The sequence below is a fragment of the Pituophis catenifer genome, unplaced genomic scaffold (assembly GCF_029215685.1).
Source record: "Pituophis catenifer annectens isolate HBS135680 unplaced genomic scaffold, rPitCat1.0.hap2 SCAF_1, whole genome shotgun sequence".
Classification (NCBI taxonomy): Eukaryota; Metazoa; Chordata; class Lepidosauria; order Squamata; family Colubridae; genus Pituophis; species Pituophis catenifer.
Window position 1 is genome coordinate 57647112 of NW_027256881.1, and position 17697 is coordinate 57664808.

The 17697-nt window shown below is 35.4% G+C and overlaps 1 protein-coding gene across 1 annotated transcript in view; it reads left to right on the forward strand.

Annotated features, from left to right (window-relative positions):
• Window positions 1-17697, forward strand: part of KIF6 (kinesin family member 6) — a 123459-nt gene that overhangs the window by 10141 nt on the left and 95621 nt on the right. Inside the window, exons 4-5 of the mRNA XM_070931225.1 lie at window positions 14663-14810; window positions 16474-16583. Of these exons, the coding sequence (XP_070787326.1) occupies window positions 14663-14810; window positions 16474-16583 (258 nt within the window). The remainder of the gene's footprint in view (window positions 1-14662; window positions 14811-16473; window positions 16584-17697) is intronic.

The window sequence follows — 17697 nt, forward strand, 5'->3', positions numbered from 1 at the left end:
GTGAAATGCTCCCGGTTCGGATCAGAACGCCTGATCCGGTAGCGATGGCAGCAGGTGGTTCAGAGAACCGGTAGCAAAAATCCCTGCCCCCCCCCCCATGCCCAGCTGAGCCGCACGATCATCAGGCTTTTTTTTTTTACTTTTAAAAACATTTTTTCTACAACCTCTTTGGCTGAAGAGGTTGCAGAAAAAAATGCTTTTAAAAGCCTCTGATGATCCCAGCTGAGTTGCCTGATCGTCAGAGGCTTCTAAAAGCATTTTTTTTCTGCAACCTCTTAAGGTTGTAGAAAAAATGCTTTTAAAAGTTAAAAAAAAAAGTTGGCCACGGCCACCCAGTCACATTACCCCCCCCAAGCCACGCCCACAGAACTGGTAGTAACAAATTTTACATTTCACCACTGCTTCAAAGAAGTCAAACAATATCTATGTACCTGATATGACCACATGGAGTATAGAAATCAAATTGAATATATTGCTGATACAAGGAGATAGAATAGTTCAGTTGTAATAATAAAGATGTAACAAGGGAATGTCTGTGGGATAGTTTACAAAAAGCTTACAAACTCCTTATATTCACATTGCAAGTCAAGATTCTCAAAATGAGAGTCAAAATGAGAGAACAGAACTAACCAGTTTCCATAAGATGATTTTGAACATATAACCACAATTTTCAAAGAGAGCATTGGAAATTATTTTGAAGTTCTGAACTTTGTTAAATAGAGAACCAGAGGAACTGTGGGGTGAAATTTTTAAAATTATTAAGGAAGAATATGAAAAAAGATTGCCAAAGAACAAGAAACAGAAAAAAATAGATATCAGAATAAATGGTGAATGTTATCTAGAAGAGAAGCCAAACCAAGAGAGAGATCTTAGAAGAATTTTTAGAGAGCTGTTAGAAAAAACAAGAAGCAGTATTGTCATGACATCTGTAAAGATATTGAAAATGGAAACAGAAAATCTTCCAAAAAATCTCCAAACTCAGGAGATTCCAACCCTGAATTGGTATGCTAAAGGATGCTAATAAATAGATAATAATAGATTCAGAGTTGATCAAATACAGATGAAATGAGTATACTGTAATTTTCTACAGTATAGAATGTTAACATCCATGTTACATTAGAAGATATTCCCTATTTACAAAAATTACAAAAATACAACAAATAACTTCTGATTTTTGACTAGAATTCTTATTTATAAGAACTAGTACTAGAAGATGAAGTTATATTAGCCCTCTGGCAAGCAATGGACTCATGATCAGTAATTGTTATAATCTAACTATGTCAACAAAACTGGAGAATTTAAGAGACTGTTATACAATATCCAAAATCTCATACTGGCAAAATAATGCTTAGGATCATCCTACACAAATTAAAATCCTATGTGGAAAGAAAGATGCTAAATGTTCAAGCTGACTTTAGAAAACGCCAAGGAATATGAGTCATTATTGTTGATGCATACTGGCCAATTCAAAAGGTCAAACAATGCGGACTTCCGGTGGCACCGCAGACGCCGAGGACGCTCTTTTCTTGAGCGCCAGCCCCGCGATCTCGTAAAGCCGCTAGAATAGCGCAAATCAGCTGTCTAGTGGCTTGAAAACTTTCTCCCCGGGAAAAGGGGAGGAAGAGAGCAGACAGGCGTAGGTAGAGCTCCCCAAGGAGCCCCAGGAACAATTCTGGGGCTCGAAGGGTGAGAGCTCCCTGGAAGCCCGACAGAGCTCCGGATCAGGGACGTTTCTGCTTCAAGCAGAAGAAGACGCCGCAACCACCCCTGCAAACAATGCTTGGAATAAACATAATTTGGAAGCAGGCTGAGAAAACTCAGGAGAGATTAGATCTGCAAGTACTGAACTTTAACTCCAAATGTGTATTACTTCCTTCTGACTTATTAAGGGGAGAAAGTGAAACCAAGATGGCGATTGAGCTTTAATGGGGCATGAAAGCGAAAGTTAAAAAGGAAAGTTTTTAGTAGTGTTGGCAGCCCCTGTTCAAAATTAGAGATTTGTGTTGTTGTTTTTTTAAAAAGGAGAAGATTATACAGCAGTGATTTTTTAAAAAAGGATTGATATTATTTAAAGACTGATTTCTGGATTTGGTGGATCTATTGTTCTGGCAGCTGATTAAATTTAAATTGGAAACTAAAAATGGCTTCAAAACAAATTAAGGCTATTGTCTCCAAAAGTGCTGGGACTTCACCAGCTCAAACGTCCAGATTGCAATCTCTCTCTGTTCCAACGGAACCAACAATATTAACATTTGAAATGTTGCAGGAAGCCCTCAAAACACAAGCCTCTGTTACAGAAAAAAAAATAATTGTTTCAATGTTTCAGGAGCAAACTCGAGAAGTTGCTGAAGAGATAGCTCAGGTCAAAGAGACTATTCAAAAACGAAACCAAGAAATTAGAGAAGATATTATTATGGCAGTACAAGGATTGGCAGGACACATTGAAGCAATAGATGAAAAAGTGGAAGAAATTAAGCAGTCTAATGAGAACTTGGAAAATAAAATGGGGGAGGTCCAGGACAAGATGGAAAGAGCAGAGGCGGATGTGATAATGATACAATATAGAGACATGGAATTTGCTCTGAGAATAAGAGGCCTCAAGGAAAACAAGCAAGAGAATTTGAGAGAGATCTTTTTAAAAGCATTTGCACAGATAATGGAAGATCAAAAAGCAAATTTTGAATAGCAAATTGACAAAATTTATTGTGTCAATTCATGGGTGGCCAGACAGAAACATCTACCAAGAGACATTGTAGTTTATTTTACAACAAGGAGACTACGCAATGAAATCCTACAAGTCACTTTTAAAAATAAACTTCAAGTGCAGGGGCAGGAAGTTTTAACACTGAAAGAAATTCCCCCCAAAATGTTGAGAGCCAGAAAGGATTATGCCTTTCTGGTGGAAGAACTGAGATACCATCAGATACAGTATAGATGGGAAGTTCCAGCTGGTCTAGTGGTGAATTATTCAGGAGAAAGATACCATCTCAATTCAGTGTGGAAGGCAAGAGATTTCTATACCTATGTATTAAAGGCTGGATGCCGTCAGCCCCAGGAAGCTAGAAGGAAGATGGAAATAGAGGGGGCAAGAAAGGGGGAGAAAGAAGAATTGTTGGCACAGGCCCAAAAAGGTGATTTGATTATTCAAGAAGAATTAATACAATTTTTGACTACTGTTCAAGCTTTGGAGATAGAAGAACCTAAGGATCAAAGACAGACTCCAGTGGCAACCAAGCGTCAAGAAGAATTAAGAGTGCAGCAACTTCAAATGATTCAAGATACTACAAAAACAGAAGCAGTGGGAGGAGCAAGGCCAAAAAGTAAAATGCATGGAGATTTCCAGCAGATGCTCCAAGTGCTTCAGGGGGCCAAGAATGACAACTAGATTTTTGACCTGGAATATTAATGGCCTAAATTCACCACAAAAGAGGAGAAAAATATTTCATTATTTGAAACAGTTTAAAAATGATGTAATTTGTTTACAAGAGACTCATTAGAAGTAAAGATCAAAAATACTTAATAAATGCAAGGTTAGGTATACATTTTGTTGCATCTGCTCCTGAGAAGAAGAATGGTATAGTTATATACCTAAAAAAAGACTTAATTGCCAAATTAATTGAAGCAGATGATCAAGGAAGATTTATAGCAATTAAACTTTTAATAAAAGGAGAAAAAATACTTTTAATTGGAGTCTACCCACCGAACCAACAACAGGAAAATTTTTATAAGCTTTTACATTCCAAGTTATTACAATGGGACTATAAATCATGTATTTTATTGGGTGATTGGAACGGTGTTTTGGACACTAAAAAAGATAAGAAGGGGCTCTTGCAGAACGTTTCAACGCGTGCCAGATTGCCAAAATCGTTTTTTGAAATGATGGAGGATATGGAACTGAGAGATTTGTCCAAGAGTTTTAACGGATCATAGTCCAGTTTGGATGGAATTAGAGTATGGAAGGAGATCTAAGAGGTCTTGGAGGTTAAATGAAAATCTGTTTAGATATGAGGAAAATGTAAAAGAATGTAAAAAATTTATGAAAGAATTTTTTATTATAAATATGCATAAGGGTACATCTATGGAAATGGTTTGGGATGCAAGTAAAGCATATATGAGAGGCAATTTGATATATTTGAATAATAAATATAGACACAAACAGGAAAAAAAAAGAAGGATTTAGAAGAGGAAATCACAAAAAAAGAACAAGCTTTGATATTGAATCCAGCAGATAAGAAAATAAAAGAGGCAATTAATTTATTGCGATGGCAATTTAATATGTTAATGGCAGATCAGGTCACAACTAATAAACATAATATCTTTTGTAATGCTAATAAACCAGGGAGGTGGTTAGCATATTTGTTAAGGAAAAAACAAAAGTCACGGACCATAGAGAAAATAGAATATAAAGGTAAAGAGGTTTATCAGCAAAATATGATTAAAAAAGCATTTTTAGAATTTTACACGAAGTTGTATGCTGGTGATAAAATTCAAGGTACAGATATAGATAGATATTTACAGAAAGAGAATATTCCTACAATTACAAAAGAGCAAAGGGAGGGTTTAAATCAACCAATAACCACTGAGGAGATTATGTTTGCAATTAAGCAGTTGAAAGTGGGTAAAGCTCCTGGGACGGATGGCTTGACAGCTGCTTATTATAAACATTTGTAGTTAGAAATGGTGGGACCACTTAAATAATTATTTACTAATATACAATCTGGAGGAGATGTACCCCCATCTTGGAGAACAGCTTATATTTCTTTGATTCCAAAAGAGGAGCAAGACCACACCCAGCAAAAAATTATAGGCCCATATCACTCTTAAATACAGATTACAAGATTTTTGCTAAAATATTAGCAAATAGGTTAATGACAGTCATGCAACAAATGATTCATAATGATCAAACTGGTTTTATAAATGGTAGACAAATGAAGAGTAATGTAAGGCAAGTTGTTAACCTATTGGAGTATTTGGGGAAGAACAACCAAATCCTTGCGGTGCTGATATTTCTTGATGCAGAGAAAGCATTTGATCAATTGAATTGGCAATTTTTATTGAAAATAATAGAAAATATGCAGTTTGGGGAACATTTCACAAAATCTATTAAGGCAATATATCAGAAACAAACAGCGCAAATAATAATTAATGGTAGTTTAACAGACACTTTTAATATAGAAAAAGGAACAAGACAAGGATGCCCTTTGTCTCCATTATTTTGGAGACAATGTTTATTTTGACTTTGGAATTTTTGTTAACTAAGATATGTGGGTCGGACAAAATAAGTGGAATTTGTTCTGTCCCCGTACCATGCACACACCCAACCAGCCAGCCGAGGGTTAAATAAACTCTTCAAACACACAACGTCAGTGATAAGGAACTTGGCAGCAACTCCGTGGCTGCCTGCCAAGAGCTTTTACTCCAATAACACGGACAAAAATACACACAGTTTGAATAGTCCAGTTTGTAATTCAATCCACGGCAAATAGATGTTGTGTCCGAAGGTGCAAGTGCCTCGCCAGAGATTACCTATGTCCGTCACAGAATCCGAATGGCCACCACACTCCCTTTTATAGCCTGTGGGGGGTGGTCCAGTGACTCAGCTTAATCTCTGGCACGCCTCCTTTTCTGCTGCTCACGCTTGTCTCTCCGACGTGGGTCCAACCACAATGTTTCTTCGTCACTATCCGAAACACCTGGCTCCTGGCCAATCTCTTCTCCTTCGGGAGACACCTGAGGCATTGCCAGAGAGGAGGGTCCTGGAGAGGGAGGCCTGGCCGTCTCCTCTCCTTCATGTTCGGAGCCTTCTTCCTCCGATAAGATAGGCTTGGAGGACGGAGCCACAACAGAATTAAGATTAGGCAGTATGACTATAGACTACGAGCATTCGCAGACGACTTGGTTGTTACTTTAACCCAACCATTACAGTTGGATGTAGGTCTAATGGATATAATTAATCAATATGGACAAGTATCTGGATTTAAAATAAATGCAGAGAAAATGAAGATAATAACTAAAAATATGACTATAAATCAAAAAGAAGAATTAGAAAGACTAACAGGATTTGAAATTGTAAAAAAAGTTAAGTATTTAGGGGTCTATATTATGACATCAAATGCGAAATTATTTAAGTATAATTATGATCCGTTGTGGCAAAAAATACAGAGAGAGATGGAAAACTGGAAAAAATTACAATTATCCTGTAATTGTTGTAATGATTGTTAAAACTTTTTAAATAAAAAAAAAGGTCAAACAATGCAAAATAAATAAATAAATCCATATGTACTTTATTGATTATAGAATGACATTAAATTGTGTTGATCATGTCAAACGATAGAACAGAGGAGTTGTGCTTAGGAAAATGGGAATCTTAGAACATTGCATTTTCCTTGTGCAAAATCTGCACACAAAATAGGATACCACAATCTGTAGTAAACATGCTAAAACAGACTGTTTCCAGATTGGGAAAGGAGTAAAAATAGTGGGTACAGTATTTTAATAGCTAAAAATACAAAGGATTTGGAAGGTCTGGAAATGAAATTCAAGGAGCACAATGAAAAGAAGTGGGACTGAGATTAAACATAAAGAAAATCAAACTAATAACAGGTAAAGTAACCAGAACTAACAATAAAAAATATTGACGTGGTGGAAAGCCTTGCCTTTTAGGATTAACTGTTAACAGTTAAGAAAATAGCAGTCAAGAAAAATGCCAAAGTCTCATGTGGTAGAGCCGCCATGACCCAGTTGAGTCAAAAATGTCCAGGCTCAAATTATCCTATTTCAGACACATTATGTGAAGACTTACCTTTCTTGAGAATTCTAAAGATATAGGAAAGAAGGAAGTAAATAGAAGACACCCAGTTGGAAGGTACATGGACTTGATTATAGTGGCAATGGATGCATCATTGGGAGCTCTGAAAGGGCAAGTTGGGCACAGACCATCCTGGAAAAGGTGTTTATATGTGGTTACTAAGAGTTCACATCGATTCATGGCACATTGTCAACGTATCTATTGAATGTCAGCAGGTGGCAGCACTTGGCTGACCTTGGCTAGAAAATTACAATGGTTTGCTTAGGACTTAAATGGGAGGTACACCAAGCTAGGCAAAATTGGAAAAAAAGAAAAACAAAAATCACAAAGGCAAAAGCAAACCACTTATGAATGTCAAGCAAACTATGAAGAGTCAAAGGAGATTTAATAGCTGTTGGAGCATATATTTGGATATTCAGATAATGCATGAATTTTTTGCTTTTATTATGCATGCTTGTGTAGGAGAAAATGTGTCATTCTTTGTTGCCTTCTCCCACAAAGAACAGTTATTTCCCATTATTCTTTGTTCATTGTCCCAGCCATTCAGCTGTGGTGAAGCATATCACATTTTCCATCCTCTTGAGCTTGTTTTGTGGCTCGATTAAGTGCAGCTGTAGCATGTTGATTCTGGATAAGTAGGTGCTTTTTGCTAGTATAATAGGTTGCTGGGTGATTTAACTGGCAGACAAAGAGGTTTCCAACACAGTGGCTGCCTGAAAAAAGGCTCTTGATATATACATGCTACCTGAATAGTGAAAAATTGGGGAAAACTGTCAAATTTCCAGTTTTAGATCTCTTAATGCTTCTGTTGTTTTCCACTGTAAATTTTTCTGAAATAAGACATAATTTTACATTATGTTTGCACAGTGTATAAAACAATACATTTGTAACCTGACTTAGATTACTTTGTCTCATATATTCTAAATAGACTTGTGGTTGCACATTTATTATAGTACATTTCAACGAGAATAATTGTTTGTAATCTAAGCTTGGTGTTTTTTTTAAAAATAGCACCTTAAAGGGGAAATACTGGACATAGGTATACTATAAATATATAGCCATAGATTAGTTCTCAGTGTCTTATTATACTGGTTTCTTAATCATATCTTGGTCTATAATTATATTTATCACAGAGTCACACTGAAGGAAGAAGACTGGTTTGCCAGCCCTCCGTCTCATGCAATGGAATTCAAACAAAGCTTGGTACTAAATCTCTAGTCCACAGATGTCAAACTCAATCGTGTCATGTGATACATCGTGCCTTTTTTGCCTTTGCGGAGCCGTGGTGGGCCTGGCCTGCGTGTGATGCATCTGGCCCGCGGGCTGCCAGTTTGAAACCCCTGCACGGTCTAGTCCATCCATACTCTTTTTTTCTTTTCTCCAACTGGAATTTCTCATATTTTAGCTTTGGCTGTGAATTTGGTCTGATGATGTGTCTCAAAATATATTACAACTGGGATAATCCTGAAGTAATCGTTCAGATCTCATGTGAGCCTAGCAATTCTCTGATATTCATTACAGCAAACCATCCTTTTTTCAGGCTTCCTTCTGAGTCAAAAAATATACAATTTGCACCCTTTTTCAGACTTGTTTCTTTGAAATAATTTTCAAAGCACACATGGCTTCAATGCATATGCAGTCTTGGGCTAAAGGAGTGAATCTCACATTAATAACAATTTTTATGAAATATGAAATGTGGGAGAAAAAAGTTAGAGATTATAGAGTATTGTGTTTCTGAATTGAAATAAAATATATTCTTGCTTTGGGAACTACTAAGAAGCTGCCTGCATTATGTTAATTCTAGGCTATGACTATGGTTGAGGAACAGTGATATACTAGAAGGAATCATCATTCTTGATCTTTTTATATCTCTTGGTTGACATGGTGAACTGGTGAAATTTTATAACAGACAAACATGCATCACATCCTTATTCTTATTAGTATAGGTGGTTTAACATAGAAGTTTGTAGAATCTATTTACAGCACAGTGGAGGAAGAAAATAATGCCCTTTTTTGAATGCCACTTTGCATGATTATAGGGTTTTATTTTAGTAAGTTTTAAGTTTGTTTTTCTTTCTCCTTTTAAATGTTGGCAAAGTAAAGTGTCAGAACTATGGGATTAAAATAGTTATGAACCTGCAGATAAGAATCTGCATCAAAAACCTGTTTTTATCAAATTTCTATTGTAAGATATCTTTTTAAAACATTTAAGCACAAATGGGACAAATTGCAGCTGCCCCTTCCATTAAAGTTATATAGTGTGACAGGACAGATTTATAAACTATTTGGAAGATACTATTTTTATCTCCCATGTCACTTTACTTTCTTTACTTTGTCCTCCATCACTTTTAAATGTTTCACACATTTAAAATTGTTTAAAGGCAAACAGAAAGCACTGCACCTCTTTTTCCGTGCTACTATCTGCATGAATATTTGGTTTTTACTTGGGCATAAAAGAAAAGTGATATTGTAACATTTCTTGTTAATTAAGGGAATGTTTATCTACAATTCAAATAAAATAAAATATAGTCAGTGGCATAATGGGTAAGATATTGGAACAGGAAAATGAAGGTTTATCTTCAGCTATAGAAACTCATTGGATTATTTTGGGGAAGTCACTGTCCGTCAGCCCAACTTATTTTACAGATTTATTTGTGGAAAAATAGGAGGGAACATCAAGTGTTTCATTCAGAGCTATTGAATGAAAGGCAGGATAGAAATCAAGTAAAGGCAATAACTATTTAAGTACATTTCTTTTCCATATATTTAAGTAGAGTTCTTTACTTGGAAAGTTAAATTTGATAATAAATTTTACTTTTGTCATAAACATTACTATTTGAAAGTATCATGCCAAAATCATTGTATGTAGAGGATTGTAGAGATAATATTGATGAAGGAAGGAACTGTTAGCAGAATTGTTAAAAGATAATAAAGAAGAAAGTAAATGATAGCTCACATTAGGAAAGGAGGGACCACAAGAAAGAGATTCAAAATAAGCCTACCTTGATTCTGGACAGTGGGGTGGGAGGAAGAGGGAAATTCTGGCAGATCTTCAAAACTATGTTATACTTGACAATAGTATTATTCCAGCAGTTCTTGTAATATGTTTCTTGATCTGATCCACCTTGAAAGAATGATATTACAGATCCAAAAACCTTCTGTGATGGACCAAATGAAAGTAAAAAGTTGTGAAAAAAATCTTAGGAAATATTAATACTTGGTCTATTTCTTTTATAGAGATTTGCATGCTCATAGCTTCATAACTCCCCACTTACAAGTTCAAAATACTTCTAGATTTGATTACTGATTCATTAAAGCAAAGTTTCTCCTTTTGCATTATTATTTCATTTTAATAGTATAAATAATTAAATTAAAATTAATAACATGTATAATGTTTAAAATATATTTAAAATAATTCAGTGATTTTAGATATAATATGCTTTCTTTTGTGGCACCCAAGTTATAGCAAATGAGCCCAAGATTGCTCAAATTACAGAAAGCCAGCCCAAGGTTTCTCTTCTACAATGATGACTTCATGTGGGGTTTCTAGGCTCTTATTTTTATTACTTTGGATTCCTGTTTAAAATAGTAGGTTTATTTTAAACACTTCTATCAGTACTCCCTTATTCCTACAACTCTTTAATGGTGGGATCTACTTTGGGGCCCAAATCAATTAACCATGTTTGGAATATTAGATTTTCACTTAAAGATGTTTAGTCTCTGAATGTATTATACAAGTGAATTACGTATATGTTATTGAAGAATATTTATCTCTAGAGTCTTAGCAAAATCGTATTAGTATCTCTGTCATTAGTATAGCCAGGTTCAAACTTATAAACTTTTAAACATAGAATACTGTAATATTGCAAATGTTTATTTCAGTTTGTTTTAACAAAGTGTTCTTGGGGGATTGTAGGTGTTTGTTATTTTTTTGTCTGATGTGTCATTAATTGAATCTTTTAAAAAGAAAACATTGTGGTTTCTAATTATACCAGTCACAATATAGTATTTAGAAATTGAGCCTATCCCTATATACATGGGATAGAAATAATATGGTTGATGGGCTCCTGTTTCCAGACTGTCACTTTCTATTTTTCTACACTCTTTCTTCTAATCCATAACCATTTTTGATGGAGATTAGTTGAAACAAATGAATGTTAAACAGCTGAAACACCTACCTCTTCCAATTCTCAGAAGAATACGATTATATTTATTAGATTTCCAGTTTCATGTTGTACTGTCATCCATTGCATATTGGTGATAACCAGCTGAGTTAGATCATATTTCCTCAAAAGGAAACCTTATGTATATCAGTTTAAAATTTGATAACGTTCAAACCTTTATTTCAGTGACTAATAAAATCATTTATACTATATAATTAAATAAATAAATGATTAGTATTGCAAATTATTAAAACAAACATAACCATAAGCAGAAAGAGAGAATGCATTTGGATCCAAAGAAGACACTATTGTAGAAAAATAGATTTGTATGTGAAATACAAAACCATTGGCTAATCTTTCTTACAGGGATGTAATAGGAATCAAATGGAATTAAGCTATTTTAGATATATGTGGGAAAGGTCTAAAATGAAATGAGATACTTTAGATTAAATTACTTCAGGTAATTTAAATTGAATTCATATATAACATGAAATATGAATTGAGCCAGTGTATCTACAAAAATTAATGCATTTATTTATTTATTTATTTCATGTATTTATATGCCGCCCTTCTCCAGAAGGACTCAGGGCGGCAAACACAACTTAAAAACATGTACAACAAAATCCCATTTTAAACCAAATTAACTAATAAATAATAAATAATAAAACCCAGAATCAGAGTCAGCCTATTTGCTTGAACAGCCAAGTCTTCATTTCTTGCTATGCTCTTTATGTGAGGAAAACTCTTAAGTTGGGAAAAGAAGAAGGGTCTACTTTTGATACTGCATTCTCAAACATAAAGGAATGTTAATAATAACGTATTGGCACCAACTTCATTTTTCATAATTCTTTAACTTTTTTTGAAATTTAGTAGGTTTCTTGCCTTGGAATAGGTCTATGAGATAAACCATTTTCATAAAGCTCCCCTGTCCAAAAATAGAGGTAATGATAAAGTAATAATTTCCCCCATCTAAGTATTTGAAGATTGCCCTTATACCAAAAATATTGCATTCATTTTTTGAAATACCAGCTTTTTCCAGCTATAAAGGCCAGTGGTTTTAGAGTTGGAATCAGTCATTTTGAGGAAAGACAGAACTGTTATGTAAACATGAAACAGATGTTTACAACTCCCAAGGCTGGGAATGGAATAGCTAAAATCTGTTGACTCAGAGGGGAAAGAGGCAAAAGTCAAGATTTAAACTCTGGGTTTGACATGAAAAATATTGATGCCTATGTACAGTAATTGTTCCTTTTAGCAGTAAAGCATCTTATCTAGCCACGTTGAATCTGTGAAAAATTTGCCTTTACTAGAATTGAGTTTCTAGTAGCTGGTTTTAGAGTGAAGTCTGATACCAGTTAGGTACATCAAGATGGGGAGACTGGCTCCCAAAATTTCTCAGCCAGTATATTTTTATGGAAATTTTTGGGAATACATTTGAAGGCCACTTAAATTAGAGAAGACTATATACTGTATCTCATATTCTACTGTATAAATTATCTGCTATAGAGTTTAGGGAGATTTCACACTTGTTTTAGAACGTGTAAAACATATTTTGGTTGCCAAGATGTTGAGATTTTAGAAAGAATGCAGAGAGTACCACTGTACTGTAGTTTCATTTGTTCCTGATACATAAACAATCACTTCTGCTGCTAACCACATGTTAACACGTCCAGCTCTATGATAAGTAACTAGGGTTGATTAGTAATTCTCCATTCTGTTTGTCTGAAATTGACAAGGCTGTAAGCAGTTATAAACAGAAGGCTTTTGCCTCTAGTTGTCTACAGCAGATTCCTGCAGTTGAAAACCTAATGTTTTTGATGCTGGAAAATGTAATATTTTATTTATACAAGTCAGTCAGGTCAGTCAGTCAGTCAGTCAGTCAGTCCGTCCGTCCGTCCATCTAACTAGCTAGCCTAATTCTTTTTTCACAAGTTTTTTACTGTAATTTTTGTTGCTAGTGCCAAGAAAGTTAAACAGTGTGTCCTCCTTCCCCCCCTCTACCATTTGTTCTTCTTTCCAATTGTCCATGTCTACCTTTGCCTGTTCAGATATCTGGTAACTCTTTAACTAGCTCAGGTTCATCTTCAGATTTATTTAAATGAGGTCATGCTAACCGATATAGCCCACCAGATCTATCAACTGATGTGGGAAACATTTTTTTTTCCTGATTTATTGTTCAGACCTTATGACTAAAAAGAAAAAACTACTTGGAGCAAAAAAATATAATAATCCATGTTTGGTTAATGAAATGCAATAGTCCAAAAGGTTATGTTCTGATTAAGCCAAAGATAACCAGTAACTATTTCATTCAACATTGCCTGAAAATAGGCAATAGCTTTCTTCCAAACTAAGATACAGTAATCAGGCAGAAAACAAATGTATTTGAAAATTCTGGTATTTTTGTTATGAGTGGTTCTGACTTTCTTTGGCATCGTGTATGTTTTTCTTTGACATTTTGCTATTGTAGATTACACTGAGCCATCTGGCAAATGCTTAGGCTTCCAAATAAATGAGTTGGAGGCCTTTGCCTTTTTCATGGCACCAGACTGGAAGCTGATTTGTATAAGGCCCCATTCTCCTAGGAATGAAGATTTTGTTTTTTAAAGACTGACCTATTTAAAACTCTTCTCATATAAAGTACAAACATAAATATTACTTTTTTCCACTTGTGTATAACATATGCCAGCTCTGAGCTGATTAAATCTGGTACAATGTCTGTATAAAATTTGGATAATTGTTCCTTGATTATATTGTCAATCCTATGTTCTTCACTTACAGATGATTGAAAAAATATATGCTAGGTAACTTTTCCTAGCTACAATACTGCTTGCACAGAATTCTATCATTTCCATATAAAGACCTAGGGTTTTTATAAATGCCATGTTACAGGTGGCCCGTTTTGAGTTTTAGAACCTTTGGTCTCTCAGATGTTACTGGAATATATTTTCTAACAAACCCTATTGCTCCACCTAATGGAAATTGTAATTCAGCAATACACCAGGAATCAGAGGTGACCATGAGTATACAATTAGGCAGGGCATATTTTGGAAATAATTTAGAAAGGGTGCTTTATGATACATGCATCTAATAATGGATGTAGATTATGTTTGCAAGTTTTTGACTGGCGTGTTCTTTCCCAAGTTTAATTGTTGCACCATCTGCAGAGGCTGCATGATCCTGGAAAAGATTAAGTTGCTTTAAGGAGGTGCAAGCAGATGCCACATTTGTGTGACCCCTGCATACTTCAAAGCACATTTTTCAGAACTGAATCTGAAGTACTGTGCAACTCAAGTATATTTACTGAATATGATGAACAAATGTACTCAGCGTGCCTGGTATTTAATTGTAAACTGTTTTTGGAATGTTTGCTTGGCTAAAGAAAATATAATATCATTTTTCATTTTGCAACAAAAAATTAATGATTATTTCTTTTAAAAAGAGCGCCAGTTTGATGTTAAGGTACTAGATAAGACACTAGGAGAACCTTGGCTGCTGGGCGACTTTTGGCCAGTTGTTCTATCTCTTAGCCCAAATCACCTCACAGGGATTTTGGGGGAAATAGAAGGAGGAAGCATTATGTATGCTGCCTTGATTTGTACAAATATAGATGGAATAAAAACCAAAGAAATTATTAACAACAGATTTAAAATGTACAAATTTACATATATGCACATTTTGTCTCCATTTTCAGTGCTCTGTCTGGCTATAATGGAACTATATTTGCCTATGGACAAACTGGCAGTGGCAAGACTTTTACAATCACTGGGGGAGCAGAACGTTACAGTGATCGGGGGATAATTCCACGGACCCTGTCCTACATATTTCAGAGGTTACAAAAGGTACAGACCATTATTTCTGTTCTTTTCATTTAAGAATAACTTATTTCCAGAAATATACAATTATGTAAATAAATTTCATGTTGCTTTCTGTAGCCTCAAGAAAATGAAGGTTCTATTATATTTAACAGGAAATCAAAGGACTAGAAATTGCCAAGATGCAACTATTATTTTAAAAGAAGAGAATATCTGTAGTGGTGAAGTCCTTTGCTTGTAAATATTTCATTACCTGATTAGATAACAACAACAGTACTAGCACTCACTAGCACTAATATTGTTACTTAGTTGGGTAATGAAATATCTACAAGCAAACAACCCAGCTCAGAGAGCACCAAAGACTCCAAGGTGTTGTTTTATGCAGGAATGGTATTGTATCACAGAAACCTGGCTTAAAGTTTTAAGTCAGCCTGGCATCATTCAGTTTGTATGGCCACCTGCTCGAAAGTTTGTATTAAAATAGGTTAATATTAATTTATGTGACATTTCTTTAAAACTGTAGTACAGTTAATGCCTGAGTTTACAACAGCTCAGAAGATCTGAGTCTCCCTTGTTATGAAGGAGCAGGTGTGTTTGTATTTCTCCTAGAGCAGTCTTGCAAGACAGAAAGCACACCCAGATGAACTAATTTTACTTTATTGTAAGGGTATATTAACAAAATCTTGTAAGTCTGAAAGTACATTTCTCCCCCATCGTCTTTACATCCCAAGAAATATGCCATGCCCACATTCCTTCTGCAGACTAAGCTGCTTCTTATGTGAGTGTTTCTTTGGCTGTGGCTCTTCCCTCTGTGCCCCAAGGTCATTCCCACAGAGAGACTCTGGCCAGGTGAGCATTTGGCCAGCAATCTTACTTGGAATTCAAGGACTTCCCAACAGTAACTCATATCCTCATTACTATTCATACAAATTACTGTAAGGCACTCTACCTAGGGTTGCCTTTGAAGATCACTCAGAAACTGTTGTTGGAACAGAATGTGGCAGCCTACTTACTGGCAGATATGAGTCACCAAGGACATATAATACTGGTGCTGCAGGCCCTTCAATTCCAGATGCAATTCAAAATGCTGGTTTTGGCAGGTATGACTTATATATGACTTTCAACTTGGCACCGATCACTTGCAGGACTGCTTCCCTAACAGAACTGACCTATATACAATATTATACTTGTCCCTGGTAAAGCTGCTGGTTGTTCCCCATTTCAGTGAAGTGAGGGGATCTGAGGCCACCAGGCATTGCTTTTTGTTAATTGCACCAGTTATACGGTTAGGGTCTCTCCTTAGAAATTAGATTGGCCCTACTTTAAAAGCTTTCTAAAGTATGATAAAAATTGAGGTTTTCTGGAGAGCATTTCGGAGTTAATTGATTCATCATCTGTTATTATACTTATTGATACTTTTTGTTTTGTTTTGAGACCAATTACTTGGTTGTTGATGATGGCTCAGTCCAATTTATTTTAACATAGTATCAATAGGATGGATTGTATTTTAATGTTTTATCATGCTGGAATTCCTTAGCATGGGTGTTTCTTGATGAAATAGACTGGAGTTATCTAGCTAGATAAAGAAGAGAGACCCTAACATCAAGTTTATATAGTACTAAAGTAAAAAAATAAATATAGGTAAAATCTAGATTTTATACAATTATTTAATTTTTTCCTTTTCATTCAGGATAGCAGTAAGGTATATACCACACATATTTCTTACTTAGAAATTTACAATGAGTGTGGCTATGATCTGCTAGATCCACGGCACGAAGCCTCCAAACTGGAAGACTTACCGTGAGTAATGCAATATTTGTAAAAATCAGCACAGCTCTTTTCCTTTTCTCCTAGTTCCAATTCTCTGGGTATGTCTGCCTGTCTGCATATCAAAAGAAATTAAAATTTAAAATTTATATCAAATTAAAGTTTCTGTGACATTGCTGTGGCAAACAGTATTGCTGTTTTTTTTTCTTTCAAATGTCTTATTCTATACAATGAATCAAATAAATACAATTACAATAAACAATTAAAAACTACAATGTAATTTTCCTAGATTTTTCACAGATAAATAATAATAAAAAATTAATCACAGCTATATATTGGACAGTGCTTCAACCAGTGGTGGGTTCCTCCCGGTTCAGTCCGGTTTGGCAGAGCCGGTAGCGGTGACGATATGACATCACCGAACCGGTTCTCCCCCCCGCCCTCCCACCCCACCACCCCACCATCCACGTTATTCTTACCTTTTATGTGGTCCCACCCCCAATCTATTGCTGCCTCCTGAGTCCCAGCTGATGACTAGAGGGAAAAAAACTGTTTAAACTCTTGCTGCGGGGCTTGAAAGGGCCGTCCTACAGCTGATCAGTGTTAAAAGCAAACAAATGAGTTGGGTCGTAAGTCGAGGACTTGGTCGTAAGTTGAGGACCTTCCAGAAATGACTCTGACCAGCTAGCCACACCCACCTAGTCACATGACCTCCAAGCCACACCCACAAAATAAGCCATGCCCACAGAACCAGTAGTAAAAAAATTTAGAACCCATCCCTGGCTTCAACAGTTTTGTAACTGTTTGTAGAGAGAGTTTTGGCCTGCGAACTCTGCAGGGAGAATTTTGGCCTGCAAAGATTTGGCCTGAAAATCTAGGTTGCTACTAGACTTTTGTATATTTGTATGTTTTAATATATAATACCACTATATGTGTATACATGTGTGTGAATATAAATATTGGAATAATACAACATTTTTTCACTGTCACATATATTGGGTGGAAATATTATTTAAAAGATTTCCTTGTCAACATAGAAACAGAAAAGTTAGCTAGAAATATTAGTACTATCTAATACTTTATGTCTCACATTGCAATTGTATAAACAGCTCTATTTCTAATCTTCTGATTCCTTTCTTTAAGAAAA